The sequence below is a fragment of the Periplaneta americana genome, chromosome 6, assembly GCF_040183065.1.
Source record: "Periplaneta americana isolate PAMFEO1 chromosome 6, P.americana_PAMFEO1_priV1, whole genome shotgun sequence".
Classification (NCBI taxonomy): domain Eukaryota; kingdom Metazoa; phylum Arthropoda; class Insecta; order Blattodea; family Blattidae; genus Periplaneta; species Periplaneta americana.
Window position 1 is genome coordinate 106,616,068 of NC_091122.1, and position 18,391 is coordinate 106,634,458.

At 36.3% G+C, this 18,391-nt stretch overlaps 1 protein-coding gene across 4 annotated transcripts in view; it reads left to right on the forward strand.

Annotated features, from left to right (window-relative positions):
• The window catches only part of LOC138701637 (CB1 cannabinoid receptor-interacting protein 1-like), a 605,501-nt gene that overhangs the window by 258,694 nt on the left and 328,416 nt on the right, over nt 1-18,391 (forward strand). For all 4 annotated transcript variants that reach the window (XM_069828738.1, XM_069828740.1, XM_069828741.1 and 1 more), the window contains one exon: nt 5,029-5,224. In XM_069828738.1, the coding sequence (XP_069684839.1) occupies nt 5,029-5,224 (196 nt within the window). The remainder of the gene's footprint in view (nt 1-5,028; nt 5,225-18,391) is intronic.

Here is an 18,391-nt window from a genome sequence, read left to right on the forward strand (position 1 = left end):
ATGATTTGTACTTAAAGGTCCGCGATAAAATTCCATATTTCGATTATATTATAGGATGTTTACCAAAGTAATCCTTGGATTAACGGCGTTTGTCGCATCGCTCTACGCCTTTTAGTTTGCGAAATATTAAAGGTCTTACTGCAAGCTCTGACGTCATGACCACTGATCGCTTCATAAGACTGCGTTGTAGTTCCGTTTGACATACAGCGTAGAACGAGTAAATATATATTCATACGTTACAGTCAGTTATTATTAACACACTTAGGACCTATCACATATAATGTAATAATAATAATAATAATAATAATAATAATAATAATAATAATAATAATAACTTACCCATTTTGAATTTCGTACTCATAGTGATTAGAACAACTTGGGTCTGGTAAGGGTTCAAACTGAAAAGGTTTAATATGTCGATCCATTATAACCTAAGTCAACGCCTTCACTGAATGAGTGAATGTATGTGAGACGTGAAATATTCCTTATGAATGGACTGCAAAGACGTGTTTATCTCACATCAACAATAAATTAGTACATGGTTTATATTATTCTCTTGCGTCATAGTTGTTGAGTCACACGGTTTAGGCACGAAGCCATGTTTGGGGGAACCTATAAAACATGTGGATCATCGAATTGCGGCAGTTGATAACCAGAACTACTTCCAAGACATTTTTCTGTATAATTAGTATCTTCTCTCCATGCATTTTTCTTCCAGCTGTATGTTTTGTCTTCTACCCATCGTTTAGTGGCTTTGGAGTACTGGAGTCTGGAGCCAGTTACATCTCTTTTCACGTTGTAATTATGGTCCATTATCGCAATCATAGTTCTTGTTACCATTCCACCATATGGAAAGTGTTTTCTCTTAGGAGTGTAAAGCAATCTCTCGTTATGGTATGATTCAAATTTGCTGGTGTGACAAAATTGATTAGTCTGATTTAGGTCTTTCAAAAGGGCAGGGTTACATACAACTTTTTTCAGAGCATTGTAATCGCTGGATCCAGGTTCGATCCATTCCCTTTCACTATTGTATGGGTGAATGTGTGCACATTTTTTTATTATGTCTCTGTTTCTCCCCACTCGTGTATACTACAAACATGATTTAATACAGAAATGACTCTGTCTTCTAAGTCGTCAGAATCATCTTCACATGTAGCACAAGACCACTTAAGTGATTTATGATGCTCTCTTTCCACATTTGTGCGGCGGCTTTAAGCTTTTTGCCATGTGCCAAATGTCAAATTGATAGCCCATCCATTCATATTTGGTCCTTATCAATTTCCTAATTCCTCTATGGCGGTCCGATAGAAAGAGGGTAATGTTCATTTTTTCTTTTAGGCGATCTAGAAATTTTTCGCATGCTGCTTCGCCTACAATTAGACCTTTTTTGCAGAACTACGAAGTCTATAATCTTATCTGAATCGAGGTCCATTACACTGTAAGTCACATATTTTGCACTGTAACTAGGTGAGTCAAATTGGCCATCACCGCGATTCGCACGTTTTTATCTTTTAGGGAATTGATAAGTTGTTCATGAATCTGAAAATTACTACAACTGACTGTTGGTTCTACGAATTTTGAAATTATTTTATAAAATGTTGTCTTGCCGATGAAACATAGTTGTAAAGTTTTTGAAAAATTTTCAAGCAATTTGTATCTTATATCGCACAAGTATAACGCAGAACTCACTGCTATGCTTCACCTCTGTTCGGACTTCCACTCCCAATTACGGGCATTCTGGCACACTGCATTAACTTTCAGCAATGGTCCTATTGTTTCTACCAAATATTTGTAAAAGAGGAATGACAAATATTACAGAAGAAAAACGAAATTTGTAACGCTGACCAGAATACAAAAAAAAAAAAAAACAACAACAACACTTTTAAACTCCCTATTTACTTTCTGTTTCATGTGCAGCGTCCTCGGAACCTGATGAATTAGAATTTGAAGTTTCTTCTTCTATTTGAAAATATGTCTCTAAGTCAGTTTCTGCTCCCCCCACATCTGATTCACCACACACATTTCTTAGCGTCTCGCACCCTATCTCACACTACACAACTTTGTTTATGTTAGGTTCCTGTGAATATTCAGCCTCATCGAGAACTACACACACGTCAATATTTTCAGATAAAGGTGCACCACTGCAACTTGCTATTGCTTCTTCGACGACCTTCTTTCATTTATAAGCAGAGGAGCGCGTAGATCAGAACTGTCTTGGGGAGATTATCCTTTCAAAAATAGGAAAGGGACAGAAGTTTTCTTAATTTTCACAGGAGTTCTATTATCTTTCATTAAACGTCTTTTTAGTAAAGACGATTCTTCAAAATCAGTTCGACGGAAATGACTGGAACACACAACAGTAGTTTTCGATAGTGTAAAACCTTTTCTGTTGATTTTCGTCACCCATGTTTTAAATCTTAGCAGTAACTTTTCTCTGTTCGGAAATACATGAAATGATAGCCCTTCTTCATGTTCTGTTTTTGTTGTTCCCTCTGAACACGAAAAATCACAACACCACGACATTTTAAACTGTATTACGATACAATTTCTTCTGTTTAGTCTACTGTAGTTCAAAATCGTTCATATAAAAGAAAATACGTCTACATAAAACCACAACATTGGTATGTGCTGGGTTTATGCTTAAATGAAAAGCAAAACATGACTTCACACAATCATAACTAAGTCCGAAATTCTGTTCACGTTTACTACGGCGAGAGAAGATTATTTATTTTAATACAAAGCGCTGCACTGCACTCGCCGATGTTCTCGGTCTACTACGCAATCACACCAGTTCAGTGGCTGTGACGTCATAAGTTTTTGTGCGGAGTCAGTAACTCAAGAACCATGCCTCGCATTGACATGCGGCAAATTACATTCTACTTAGATTGAAAAACGTGTTTGATTAAAGCCAACTTAATTTTATCGCGGACTGCTCCTTTAACTAAACAGCTGACTGAGCTTATAGGATCTCGTCTTCAGGAATGGAAGGTGCTGGATAAAGATGCTAATGTTTCAGTATTTAGAAACATAAATAAGGATCTATTACCATTTTTCATAGTTAAAGGTTCTGGAGTTTGTGCATGCAGCGATGTAAATGGACTGATTAAAACTAGGTATTACACATAATGCTGAAGAGCGGCGCTTATTTATAGATGCTTCTAAAATTAGTCTGAAAGCCATTTTGTTACACAATTGCAATAAACGTCCCTCCATATCTGTAGCACACAGCGCAGCAATGAAAGAAACATACAAAAACATGTGTCGTATTCTTGAAGCCATTGAAATATGAAAACCATTGTTGGCATATTTGCGGGATCTTAAAGTCTTCTACATGGAATGCAGAATGGATTCACTAAATATCCCTTTTCCTGTGCCTTTGGGACAGCCGAGATACTCAACATCACTATAGAGTCAAGGAATGGCCAAAAAGAGAAGATTTCACTCCTGGAAAACATAATGTAAAATTAAAACCTTTAGTGGACCCACAAAAAATATATCTCCATCCTTTACATATTAAATTAGGGCTCATGAAGAACTTTATGAAAGGTATGGACACAACAGGCGAAGGTTTGAAATATCTAAGAAGAATATTCCCTAGTTTGAGTGATACAGAATTAAAAGAAGGAATATTCATTGGATCTCAGATTAAAAAAGTGATGGGTGACCATTTTTTAGAAAAAAATTAACTCCAAACGAACGTGCAGCATGGGAGTCATTTAAAAGTGTTGTGAATGGGTCCCTCGGCAACAATAAGGAAGAAAATCATGACGAACTAGTTCAGAATCTTTTTCAAAATCATAAGAATTTTGGATACAGGATGTCTGTCAAATTCACTTCCTACATTCTCATTTAGATTTCTTTCCTAAAAACTTGGGTGCAGTGCGTGACAAACAAAGGGAACGCTTTCATCGAGACGTTTTACAGATGGAACAGCGTTATAAAGGGAGATGGGATCAATCTATGATGAGTGATTACTGCTGGTTCATACAAAGATACAATACTACAAGATACACAAAAAAGTGTTTTAAAGCGATGCCTGCCTTCCACTACGTAAATGTAAATAGCCATTTACATCATTATAAAGTGAAGGATACTTTATTTTTATGGCGGCGGGTAGCTCAGTTGGTAGAGCAGCTGGCTACGGTCCGGGGTTCGATCCCAGGTGGTGACAGGATTTTTTCTCGTTGCTAAACTTTCAGAACGGCCCCGAGGTTCACTCAGCCTCCTATAAAATTGAGTACCGGGTCTTTCCCGGGGGTAAAAGGCGGTCAGAGCGTGGTGCCGACCACACCACCTCACCACCTCATTCTAGTGCCGAGGTCATGGAAAGCATGGGGCTCTACCTCCATGCCCCCCAAGTGCCTTCATGGCATGTTACGGGGATACCTTTACCTTTACCTTTACTAACTCCACTATAATAGTGGAAGACTATGTTTGTGCATCCTGCATTAGATATTAAAAATGTGGAACTGCTTAGTTAGTATGGAACTTTTCAGAAGTGTAATAAGGGTAATAACTGAAAATCTGAGGGTGCTGCTGAAAAATGGGTTCCATTTTTGGATTCAGCATGGCAAATATGTGGATAGTAACAATGTTTCATTTCGGCACAATTTTCAAAGTTAAAATTTGTAGACTAGTGTTATTAATATGTTTAAATTTCACTACCTTCCAGTAGTCGGCTCAGAAATCTAGAACAATTTGAATTTTCAAAATTTAAACTACTGACAACTTGTGTCACTGCTGCCAACATACCAGTTATAAAATCACTACCAGTTGTAGTATTTCTCAGTACCGAAATTCGAAACGAAGTTGGCAAAACAAAATTCAACCTGCAAACTAGAAAATCACCATAATCCACTAGCTTATGTAGTAAAGGGGGGAAATTATTAGATTTCACCCTTTGGGTATTAAGTAAGCTGATCCGGACTATACTGACAATCTTAGAGATGTGAATGACTGGACGGTACATAACGACTTTTCTATCGCAGTGAATGTTTTTTTTTATGAACTTGTGCATGTGGTTTGCAGGACTGCAGAATGTCCGCCCCATGCATAATCAGGGGACATTTCGAGTCACGCTGTCAATGAGGAAGGAGCCGGATGGCGGTCCAGTGTTCTGCAAGATGGAGACCACCCAGCGCTTCAAGCAGCTCAAGACGGTCAAGCTGCACACCGACACCACCTACCGCGTGGACGTGAGCTTCAAGCCCCCGCGAGCCCTGCAGTGAGTACCCAGATCCATGCACTTAGACTGTTGTGACTGATTTCCTTTCACATAGGCGCTCTCATTGTTTATTTATTTGAACTACTGTTGAAGTACATGCGTGTAGAATTTGTTGCCTGGTGTCATCCAATTGCTCACACACATAATACATGTTACCATTAAGTAAACTGGATAATCGTTATTAAAGTTCGCGAATTTATTGTCTATTGTACAAAATCTCTGGGAGATTACTTTGCCTTTATATTAAGTGATGAAAATGCCTTCCGTCCGCTTCAAAGCACAGCTAAATACGTCGTTCCATGTTTCTGGCCGTTCGCTGGAGCATTGCGTTGTCAATACCGTTGATTTAGCGTGTGATGTTATCCTTCAGATTGTTGAACGTCCGAGGGTGTGTAGCGTATGTTGTTCCCTTCAGATAACCCTACAGGAAAAAGTCTGGTGAGGTCAAGTCCGGCGATTTTGGTGGCCAAAAGTTGCGGCGGTTGCCGAGGACGTTCATATGACGCACTGTTCATTAATAAAATTAGATAATAAATGTTATCCAAAGTCACGAGTGGAGAACTTTTTGTCCACCGCTAACCAATTGAGTGGTCGAATGGAATAAGGGGTTATCCCAATTGCAGTGAATTTTCAAAACTATATCATTACTAATTTATCTTTGTAAATATATGTCTTACGTTCTTTTTTGGCATGGTATTGCATAAAATACACGTTAATCTTAATATCCGACGCACATAATGCATATTTCCATTAACTAAACTGGATAATCCTTACTAAAGTTCGCGAATTTATTGTCTACTGCCGTCAGTTGTTCACACATATGACGCACTGTTCATTAATCAAATTAGATAATAAATGTTATCTAAAGTCACGAGTGGAAAACTTCTTATTCTATCGCTAACAAATTGAGTGACCGAATGAAATAAGTGGTTATTCCAATTCCAGTGAATTTTCAAAACTGTATCAGTACTAATTTCTCTTTGTCAATATGGAAGTCTTACGTTCTTTATTCTTGGCACGGTATTGCATAAAATACACATTAATCTTTATACCCGAAAATGTATAGGGTTCTAGAGTAATTAATTGCATAAATATTACATGTTTTACTTAGCCTGTCATTTTAATCCCAGAGTGGAATGGGCCCTTATCCCATTCAGTCATTCAATTGTTCACAAACCTAACAATTGATTTCTTCATTAAATAGGACTGAATAATTTATTGAATGAAGTTCACGTGTGGAGAATATGTTGCCTACTACTTTCCAACTTTTCACATAGACATCCAGCTTTTTGATTGATTGATTGATTGATTGATTGATTGATTGATTGATTGATTGATTGATTGATTTAGTGTTGTTGAAGATCATGCGTGAAAAATTTATTGCATATTACTACCCAGTTCTTTATAATCATACTAGCAATTAGAGAAGCAATTTCAGCAAAAGAAAAGTTGATGGTTTGTTTAAGGTAAGTCCTTCTAGATTGTAGTCTAAACAATGAAATGGAAAAGCAATTATGTCAATTAAAACTAATTATTGTTTGTCATTCCTTGCATAAAATCACTCACAGGAAAACGTTAATTATTCCACAGGGGAAAATTATTAATAGTAGGTTTGAACTGATGATATTCCTGACACGTGTGATAGTGTAGGCGACGGTGTTTGCATAGTTGTCAGATCATGTGACGTAGTTGAGGTCGTCCGATAAGTAACCCTATCTGTTTGCAGCTGATTGTGTTGCAGCACGGGATGCTGATAGTAAGCTGGTGGTGCTGATAATGAAGCTGAAGAAATCCAAGGCTGCTCATTGCTTTGGGACTGGAACATCCTTTCTTGAATTTCTTCGTATTCAAGATTAGAAATTCTATTGAAAATTTTTTATTTTGCCAGATTTTGTCTTAATAGTGAAAATTGTTTCACTGTGACAGCTATGCCGTTGAAAAATGCATCTATTGGGTCCGCACTGCAGGTAGACGTCAATTGCTTTTCTTTTTCATTGTTTTGTAATAAATATTTCATAACGAGAAATGACGCTGTTTCCTTCTCCTGCACCTTTTTCTTTGGACGCCTTAGTGACTCTGTAACTAGAGGATCAGACAGTGTTCTTGCTTCTGGCAGTACTGATTTTCTTAAGTCCTGTGGATGTGAAGCAGCAATCTCTGCAGTCTCTTCATTTGTATCATTGTTCAATCTATCTTCTTCTCCTTGATTGTTCGAATCGTCACTGGCTTGAAGTTCAACGTTTCCTATAGTTTCTCTTTCTTTAATAAACGGGATCAGAAATAACATATAATCTTCATATTTCCATTTTTTTCGGTGTTGGTTGCCTGTCCGCTCTTAGTCTTCCTCTTTTTTAATGCCTTTCTAAACTGATCCCTTAATGAAACCCACCTCACTTTGCATTCTGGACCTGAAAAGATTGAAATGTATAACAAAAATTAGAAATAATTTGCTTTGAAGGATACTGAGATACTGTATATGTAAATTAATATTAAAGTTATTCATTTTCTCTCAAAATATATAGATCATGTTATGTGTGTGTCTGTCTGTGAATTGATGCTGCTGTGCTGTGCCGCTGGGGAATTCACGCTATCAAACCGTCCACGTCACATCAAAACATTCTCCTCGAGAATCCCAGACGGTCCGTGCCGTTGACGGGCTGTGACGTTGCCTGTATATGTGAACGCTACCATACAAAACGCGTTGTATAATGTTTTGATGCAACGCTGCTGGTCCGTGACGCGACGTTGATGTGACGTATAATGTGAATCGAGCTTTATCGCCGCGGTCTCATGCTTAACATGTCGGCATCATACAATAACGTGCTGTGTGCTTTTAAAACATAATTTTGCCGACCGATTGTTGCTCTGATTCTTAACTCTTAATAATAATTCTTTAATAATAATTTTTAATCACATACCTTAATGTTCGTCCTCAGCACAAGACATTGCAACCTCGGTTTTAGTCCACGTGGATTAGACAAGTAGGTGTCATTTAATAATGGAAGCAGCTTATTGGTTGCAATATTGAAATTGAGGCGAGTGATTGGAGCGGCGACACAAGAAATTGAAAACAATAATGCAATTAAATTTCAAAGACCTGCCGAATGTTATGCACGAGGCCGCTCAAAGACCTGCCGAATGTTAACCATGAGAGCGCGGCGATAATACCTTTCAATCACATCCAGAAGAGTTCACTTAAGCAGTTTGCACCATTCCTTGTTAGAGACTTGTGAAGAACAGACGTTTTCTTTGTGTCTGGAGTGTGATAAGCCCCGCCTGAGCAATTGTGTCGCGATTTTATCCAAGTGACATTTTCAATGAAGCATTTAAAACTGTGAGTATTATTATTTATATTTGTTGATATTTATATTTGTAGCTTTATTATTATTATTATTATTATTATTATTATTATTATTATTATTATTATTATTATTATTATTATTATTATGAGGGAAAGGATTTATATGTAAATACATATTTACTTATAAAGCTAATATAATTTATATTTTGCATTATCTTTATGTTTCACAATGTGTAGGGTTGAAAAATCCTACTTTTATTTTCCATATTTTTCCATATTTTAGAGTTTAGTACATATTTTCGTTAATTTCCATATATTTTCCATATTTCATATAAAACAGTCCATATTATATTAGGTTTAACAATAAAACAAAACAAAATTCCATTAACTTTTAAAAATACATTTCAACAATAGAGATTTAAACACATGTTCAGTAATCCCTTTAACATCAGAGTTATTTGAAAATTAGCAGTCCTATCAACAATGGGAAAGTAAGTTACAAAACTGTATTAATTTAATTTAAAATTTTTAACAGACTTCAGTTGTGCAGCTCAACAGTTAAATGCCAGTCAGAGTACACATAGGTTCAGTTTTGTAAATCATACTATAAAGACGGTAAATATGCCAAAAGTACGTCATTCAGTCAATTTAAAATCAAAACTAACAAGTTACATTTCAGAATTTAAAGAAGATGGTTTATCAACTGACAATAAAATATTATTTTGTAATTTGTGTCAGTGTGCAGTATCATCTACACAAAAGTTCCTGGTGCAACAACACATTACAACTAGTAAACATCAGGCCAACAAACAACTAAATTCCAAGCAGAGACAATTGTTTTTAACACAACCAACAACATCGAATGTAAGATCTGAGTTTAACATCGACCTGTGCCGTTCTCTCATCTCTGCTGATATTCCTCTCTACAAACTAAAGAATAAGGTCTTCAGGGAATTCCTTGAAAAATATACTCAACATACAATCCCGGATGAGTCAACACTTAGGAAGACGTATGCTCCATCCATCTACGATGAGACAATACAGAAGATAAGAGATGAAATTAAAGATAGTTCAATTTGGGTTTCCATTGATGAGACTCCCGACAAAGAAGGTAGACTTGTTGGTAATGTAGTTATCGGTTTGTTAAGTGAACAATATTCTGAACGAATTCTTTTACATTGTGATGTTCTAGAAAAGTGCAATAACAAAACTATAGTTAAACTGTTCAACGAAGCTATGGGTATCCTGTGGCCAAAGGGTATTATGTACGATAATGTGTTATTCTTTATTAGCGATGCTGCCCCTTATATGGTCAAAGCTGGACAAGCATTATCTGTTGTATATCCTAAATTGACTCATTTTACTTGTGTGGCGCATGCATTTCATCGTGTGGCAGAAGTGGTCAGAGACAATTTCCCTAAAGTAGATTTGTTGATTTCATCAGTGAAAAAAGTATTTCTCAAAGCTCCCAGTAGAGTTAACGTGTTGAAAGAAATGTACCCTGAAATTCCATTGCCACCAAAGCCAATTTTAACTAGATGGGGTACATGGCTAGAAGCAGTTGAATATTATGCCGAACATATAGACTCTATTAACAATGTTCTCCTTGCATTGGACTCTGAAGATGCAGTCTCAATTGATACTGCGAAAACAGTTACCTGTGACATAAGTGTGAAGAATGACTTAGCTCACATTCAGCATACATTTCCATGCATCATAAAAACGCTCAAAAGTCTCCAAAATAGGCACCTTTCACTATCTGAAAGTTTTGAAATTATAAATAGTACTGTGGAACAACTGAATCGTGGTAGAGGTAAAGTTACAGATGCAGTAAGAGCTAAGGTGGACACTGTACTTTCAAAAAACCCTGGATATGAAGAACTACAAAAGGTTGTTGCTGTGATGAGTGGTGAATCAACAGTGAAGATTAACTTGGACTTATCCCCAGCAGACATTGTGAAATTGAATTATGTACCAGTTACTTCTTGTGACGTCGAACGCTCTTTTAGTCAGTATAAATCTATCCTCAGAGACAATAGAAGAAGATTCACTTTTCAGCACTTGAAAGAAATGTTTGTAACCTATTGTTATGGTAACAGACAATAAAAATTGTGTTTTGTTGAAACTACATTGGAAGATAAGGTACGTCCATTATATTTTTTGTTTAGTTTGATTAAAATGTACCAATATTTAACGTACATAGTCATTTTTTTATAATTTTAAGTCCATATTTAATTCCATATTTTGGTAAAAATCCATATTTAATTCCATATTTTGGTAAAAATAACTACATATATATTTACATATTTCATATATTTTTAGTCCATATAAATCCGTTCCCTGATTATTATTATTAGGCCTATGTGATTCCAGCCTATATTATTTACATTTTGTAGATGATATTTACTATATATTCATTTTATATTATATATATTTTTTATTAATATATTCATAGATACGAGTATAATATAGTAAAAGTAGGGTCATTATTTACCCTGAATGTGTGAAATATGTAGGCCTAAATGATAGAAATATATACCTCATTAGTCCTATATATGCACATTTTGCATTATATACAATATAGTAAATACAGTATGTTGCAGAATAGACAATATGGGATTTTTTGGAGACTAGATACAAATATATAAATACTCCAGCACGTGTATCCGGTACTAGAAGCTTCATTTCAGAAGTCGAGTCCTCGCTAGTTACTGAGCGCAACTCTACTGCAGTATCAGTACACACTCCAAATAAGATGGATATAGTTCTATCGCGAAAATATTTACATGATTCATTATTTTATAGATGAGTTACGAAGAAGAAACTGCACGAATAGAGAGACTCTGGCGTGAGGCAGAGGAGGAAAGTGATTACGAGCTACAGGATGGAGAAGAAGATGATGATGGATGGCCTGATCGTACTAGTCAGAGTGAACACAATAGTGATTCCGAAGAAGACGCTGATAATTCTGAGGATGAATTGAGTGCTACAGATTACTATCTAGGTAAAGACAAAAAGACTCGGTGGAGAAAAATGCCGCAACCTGCTAATACACGAACCAGGTCACATAACATAGTCAGTCATCTACCTCATGTTACAAATAAGTCAAACGATTGTAAAACTGCTGTTGAGTGTTTCAATTTATTTTTTACTAATGATATGATAACACTTTTAGTTCAAAACACTAATAAATATATTAAAGTTCAAGCAAAAAATTATGAAGACGGAAACAGAGTACTTCTAACAATTGAGACTAAAATGGAAGCTCTTCTGGGTCTGCTGTATCTTGCAGGAATTTTTAGGTCCAACCGGCAAAATCTGTCAGACTTATGGACAACTGATGGTACTGGGATCGAAATATTTAGAATTTCCATTCCACTCTTTAGATTTCGATTTTTACTGCAGTGCCTTCGATTTGATGACAAGAGTACCCGACCCGATCGTTCTGCACTTGATAAATTAGCTCCTATCCGGGAATTCTTTGATGACTTCGTAAAAAATTGCTCGAATAACTATTCTCTTGGTGAATATGTCACAATAGATGAGAAACTGGAAGCATTTAGGGGAAAATGCCCAATGAAGCAATTTATACCCTCAAAACCAGCGAAGTATGGTATAAAAATATTCGCACTAGTGGATGCTAGAAAGTTTTGTACCAGCAACCTGGAAGTGTATTGCGGTAAGCAGCCAGAGGGGTCTTATGATGTTATGATGTAAGTAATTCTCCTAGCGACATCGTCAATAGAATGGTGCTACCAATTTCTGGTTCTGGGAGAAATGTTACCATGGAAAACTGGTTCATGAGTATACCGCTAGCAAATGACCTGCTGAAAAATCATAAGCTTACAGTAGTGGGAACACTAAGAAAAAACAAAAAAGAAATTCCACAGGAATTTACTGCAGTAAAACAGCAAAAACCCTCAACAAGTACTTTTGGCTTTGATGGTAACATGATGTTGGTTTCATATGTTCCCAAAAAAAAAAAAAAAAAAAACAAAAAAACAAAACAAAACAAAACAAACAAACAAAGTGATCTTGCTTATTTCAACAATCCACCATGACGCCACAATAGACGAATCATCTGGCGAGAAAAAGAAGCCAGAAATAATATCTCTGTATAATGTCACAAAAGGGGGAGTGGATAGTGTATACCAAATGTGTTCCACGTACAACGTCTCTAGAAACAGCAGACGTTGGCCTTTGACGGTTTTTTTTGCACTAATGAATGTTGCAGCAATCAATGCACAAGTGATCTACTTGTCAAATACAAGTGAGCGAATACATCGCCGAAAATTCATCAAGAGTCTGGCTATGAGTCTCATTCAGGATCAGATTGAGACAAGAAATGCTAGAAGTCAACACCTGTCACGAGTTGCGAATGAAGATACAGCGCAAGGCAGAACAAGATAATGAACCCAACCCTGTCCCAAAAAACAAGGAAGATGTGCAGACTGCCCAAGATCAAAATATAGAAAGACAAGATTTCAGTGTAAAAGTTGTGGAAAACATATCTGTGTAGAACACATTGCCCCAATGTGTAATAGCTGTGTATCTGAAAATGACTCTGAATAGTGTAAAAGACAGGCATTGCGTTGTAACTGTATAATGTTTTACTATCTCTAACATGTTATTTTTATATTCAATGTTCCTTACTGTAATGTAAACGAGTAGCACATTTTCAAATTTCACCTTTTTTGAAAGATAATAAATACGGTACACTGTTTTGTTTTTGCTTGTAGTTTTGAGAATTAAAATGCACGCCAATAGCTTGAAGTACAAGTATTATGGTACAATAATGCCATCATAATTGTCTTCTTTATGCAGAAATTGTTTAAGTGAACTAAGAATGGTATATTTAATTGCGTTTATCTGATTTCTGAAACTTGCGGAAAAATATATTAGTTATTTAAAATGGAGTTTGTGAAACCCCCCTCTGAGCAATGGTGAGAATATTTATAACATGAGTAACGCAGGATAATGTGTAGTATGTAATTTTTGTTCTTCGTGTTACGCAGTAAAAAAAACTAAAATCATTAATTTTTATTTTTACTTTTCTTAATGCTTAGTTATAATAATAATTACATTATAATTTCATAAATAATAAAAATATATAACTACTGTATGTATTTATATATTAGCAGTAGTGAAACCCTCACACTGGCTTAGAAACGCATCTGTACCAAAGTATAATAATTTAAACTTCGCATCGCACTTCACTCTGTGTCATTACTTGTGATCACACTGCAAGGATTTCAATTTCCATGCTTCCTCATCCATCCACGTGAGAGTTCCAAGTACAACATAAAGAACAACGAGAACAGTGTAGCCGGAGCTGTCATGGTTCAACAGAACGAGTTCCGACTGTTCTCTGTTGTCTCGGAGTCGGAACATGCCTTGCGCAACGCAGTACTGCGGGCCCGCAACAGCTGGGCAAGTGAGCAGCTCTAAGTAGGAACAGTGTTATCACAGTTTAGTATATACAGTTGCGAAGCTCAATACCTACTAAATATGCAAACATAGACAGTTGAAGTATGCATCCATAGATAGTTGCTAGCCACCAGGATCGCTACTATCGCCTCATCACAGACTCTTTCCCTAGCAGACGATAAAATGTATTGTACTTTTGATATCGTGTTCTTTTGAAAAATTAACACCTTCCTTCCACTATTGAAATACGAAATACATAAGATTTATATATTATTTTCATAAAGTAGGCCTATATATTATATTTTATAAACTCACCTTCCTGGATCTTTCGGAAGGATAACTCTGACCTCCTCTTCTTAGAATTTATAGTGCAACAAACATTTCCTTCTCCCATATTATTACTCAAATTATTGTATTTTAGCCATTTACAGTTATTACAACCGATAACGAACATTTCACAGTTTAAACAACTTTTCACAACAATGCGAAATACGGCACAGTCAATGCCTTTTCGATCTAGACCAGCCCGTAATATATGTTCGGGTTTTCTATTTCAGTGTATGGAGCTCAGTGAATTATTATATTATAACTTTATTATTGAGTATCATAGCTAAGTTTTATTTAGTGTAATGTGTCCATAAGTTCCCTTTACTTCTTGTTGCATAATATGTTGCAGAAATAATTACAAAACTGTGTTATTTTAATGTGAAGAGAATTTTAAATGTTAACATAATCTTTTCGCATCAACATTTTAAGTTTAGAATGGAAGCTATTTTGAGGTTTAATAAAAAAGAATTTATATTGTGATTTTAATATAGCACATCTACCTTCCTTGATAAAGACAGAACATTTATCATACCACTCTTATGAAATTAGTGTACGTACGATTGTTACTTCATCTCTTAGGTAGTAGATAAATACAATAATTCAGTACTCAATTGTAGTATTAAAATACAGACAAATTGAATGTGCGGAGTATCATACATGAATTATGCTTAATTATAATGTATAATTGCGACTTTAGGAATATAATATATAGTAAACATAACCTATAATATTTCCATATGAATGGCAGGGCATTGGAGACCACTAAAATTAGACAGAAAGGAGCAACTGGGACGGTAAACATAACTTATAATTTGAACATATTTAAATATTCGTGCGGTGTAATTGAAAATTATTGAATCGTGCATAAATGAATGTACAGTAATTTCGCAATATTTAATCGAAATAAAGGCAGGTAGGTCTATTACACATACGAACAACGTAATTTCCACACCAAAAATAATATTACACCTTAACTCGCAAGGAATTATGTCTGAAGTGTCTCCTAATCATTGTTTTAAATTTTATTAATGCAATTACACTACATTTTAGGGAAATATATGTTACTTTTTACGCATTCCAATTAATTTATATGGTTGAAACACCGCCCTTCGTGATCGGGTTAAGCGAGTCACATGGTCTGCCTTACGGCCTGTATTAGATCACGATGTCAGTGACACAGTCTATTGTTCCTAGTACACACGCTCCAAGCGGCTAGCAACTATCGCGAGAAATGCAAAAAATCACCCCAAGCTTCGCGACTGTATATACTAGACTGTGGTGTTATTTCGGAACAGTAGGTTCCGACGTACTGGTCATTTTTGCAACAGTTCCGAAACCGGAACAGTTCCAAAATAACTGTTGTGTTATTTTTTTTACCCATCTCTAGTAGTCTCCTATTGTGTCTTTCTTTAGATAACAACTGGCTGGCCACATAGGCTTATATGGCAGACATATTTTCCAAAGTAAATGAATTCAATTTGTTCTTCAAGGTACAACAAGATTCGTTATTAATGCTCGTAAATTTACGACACATGCCTTCAGCTATCCTCCCTTTCAGACAGTATAGACAGCATATTTAAATGTCTAACACTTTCGGCCTTAAATGGATTCGCGAAGTGCGAATCAAATGGCAGTGGTAATATCGCTTTCGTCCATCGCGAAGTTATAATGTCGAAATGGATCACCCTGCAAGCGTTACATCATAAGATGGTTTGTTTCTTCCTGGTACCCAAGATCTCGGTCTGCCTTTGAAGACATATTCATGTAAAAAATGGCTAGAAATTTTGCACATTTGTGTTTAATAAACGATATTTATAAAGAGGACACGCAAGACAGAACGAGATGGTGAATATCTCTTTCTTTGTCTACAAGTGACATGCAGTGAACAGCTGTACAACTTGAAGATACTCGTAACATCAAATACGCCTAGACGATTTGAGAAGAGTTAATATATTAGTTGCCAATTACTCTGTGTTGGAAAGCATTCCTTTTGTTTCTTTCTGAATTCCATGTCTCAAAAGTTAAAGATGTGTGTCGAGATAAATTTGCATACGAACTACAGTTTTTCAGTTCACTATTGGACCTGAGTGGACATCTTGTATGTCTCTACATCTCGTAATATAGTTTATATACCAATTCCCCTCGTCATTCTCTTTTACATTTAAAGGTAATATGAGAGTGTTTTTTAAATTTCTTTTAATTAGCGCTACAGGTGCTGCCTGCCCTCTTTGCTTTGTAAGGCTTGTAGAGCCCCGCTGTATATGTATTTGCACGGTTTGTGGCGTTGTCATGGTGACTGTATGTGGTTCTAAAACCGGGAGTCTAAATGGGAAGGAAAGAGACGGAAAATATACGTGTGGTTTAACAATTCATGTCCACTGAGGTTGCTGTTCTGTGCTCGTGTATGGCATTCATTTACGTACCGACTTTCTTCTCTTCTAAAAGTTACATTCACAGATATTGTTCATTAAGCTGATAAAATCGGTAATATTTGTTTCTACAGCACAGTCCGTATAGGTCAGTTTCTGTCTGATGCTTTTCCAATTCACTGCGGGCTAAAGCAAGGAGACGCACAAACACCTTTACTTTTTAACTTCGCTCTAGAATATGCCATTAGCAAAGTTCAGGATAACGCAGAGGGTTTGGAATTGAACGGGTTACATCAACTTCTTGTCTATGCGGATGACGTGAATATGGTAGGAGAAAATCCACAAACGATTAGAGAAAAAACGGAAATTTTACTTGAAGCAAGTAAAGCGATAGGTTTGGAAGTAAACCCCGAAAGGACAAAGTATATGATTATGTCTCGTGACCAGAATATTGTACGAAATGGAAATATAAAAATTGGAGATTTATCTTTCGAAGAGGTGGAAAAATTCAAATATTTTGGAGCAACAATAACAAATATAAATGACATTCGGGAGGAAATTAAATGCCGAATAAATATGGGAAATGCGTGTTATTATTCGGTTGAGAAGCTTTTGTCATTTAGTCTGCTGTCAAAAAATCTGAAAGTTAGAATTTATAAAAACCTGTTGCTCTGTATAGTTGTGAAACTTGGACTGTCACTTTGAAAGAGGAACAGAGATTAAGGGTGTTTGAGAGTAAGTTTCTTAGAAAAATATTTGGGGCTAAAAGGGATGAAGTTACAGGAGAATGGAGAAAGTTATACAACGCAGAACTGCATACATTTTATTCTTCACCTGACATAATTAAGAACATTAAATCCAGACGTTTGAGATGGGCAGGGCATGTAGCACGTATGGGCGAATCCAGAAATGCATATAGAGTGTTAGTTGGGAGGCCGGAGGGAAAAAGATCTTTGGGGAGGCCGAGACGTAGATGGGAAGATAATATTAAAATGTATTTGCGGGAGGTGGGATATGATGATAGAGACTGGATTAATCTTGCGCAGGATATGGACCGATGGCGGGCTTATGTGAGGGCGGCAATAAACCTCCGGGTTCCTTAAAAGCCATTTGTAAGTAAGTAAGTAATATTTGTTTCGTCGAAGACGGATGCGGCATAAAATGCTATATTTTAATTTTGTTTATAATACAGAGTGTCTCTAAAGTCCCTAGTATTCATTTCAATAAAGAAAGGCAGAGATCGACAAATCAATGTTGTTATGAAGTTTTACACCATTCGACTTCTTTTCTACATGGCCGCCATTTATGTCAAAACACACACTCCATCTTTTAAGTAGTGGAACGAAATGTAGACCGTGACATGTCAACCGTAATAAGGGCTCCTGCTTCCCTGATACTATTCCATAAATCAGATAGACCATTCACTTGGCTGTTGTACATCTTGGACTTCATGCAGCTCCATGCAGAAAAGTCTAAGGGGGTAAGGTCCAGTGAATTATTAGTGCCCAAGTCTGTTATTTTGCATTGGCTATTCTTTAGAGTTCATAACTGGTACATTATTTAGTATTAAACGTGTCCCGCTACCGGCGGCGGCATAGCTCAGGCGGTAGCGCGTTTGCTTGCTGATCCGTGGATTGGATTGCAGCTTGAGCTGCTTGATTTGGTTTTTCTGAGGTATCCCCCAACTGTGCGGCGACAGGCAGGTAATGAAATGAATAATCCTTGGTCTCATCCCGCCAAATG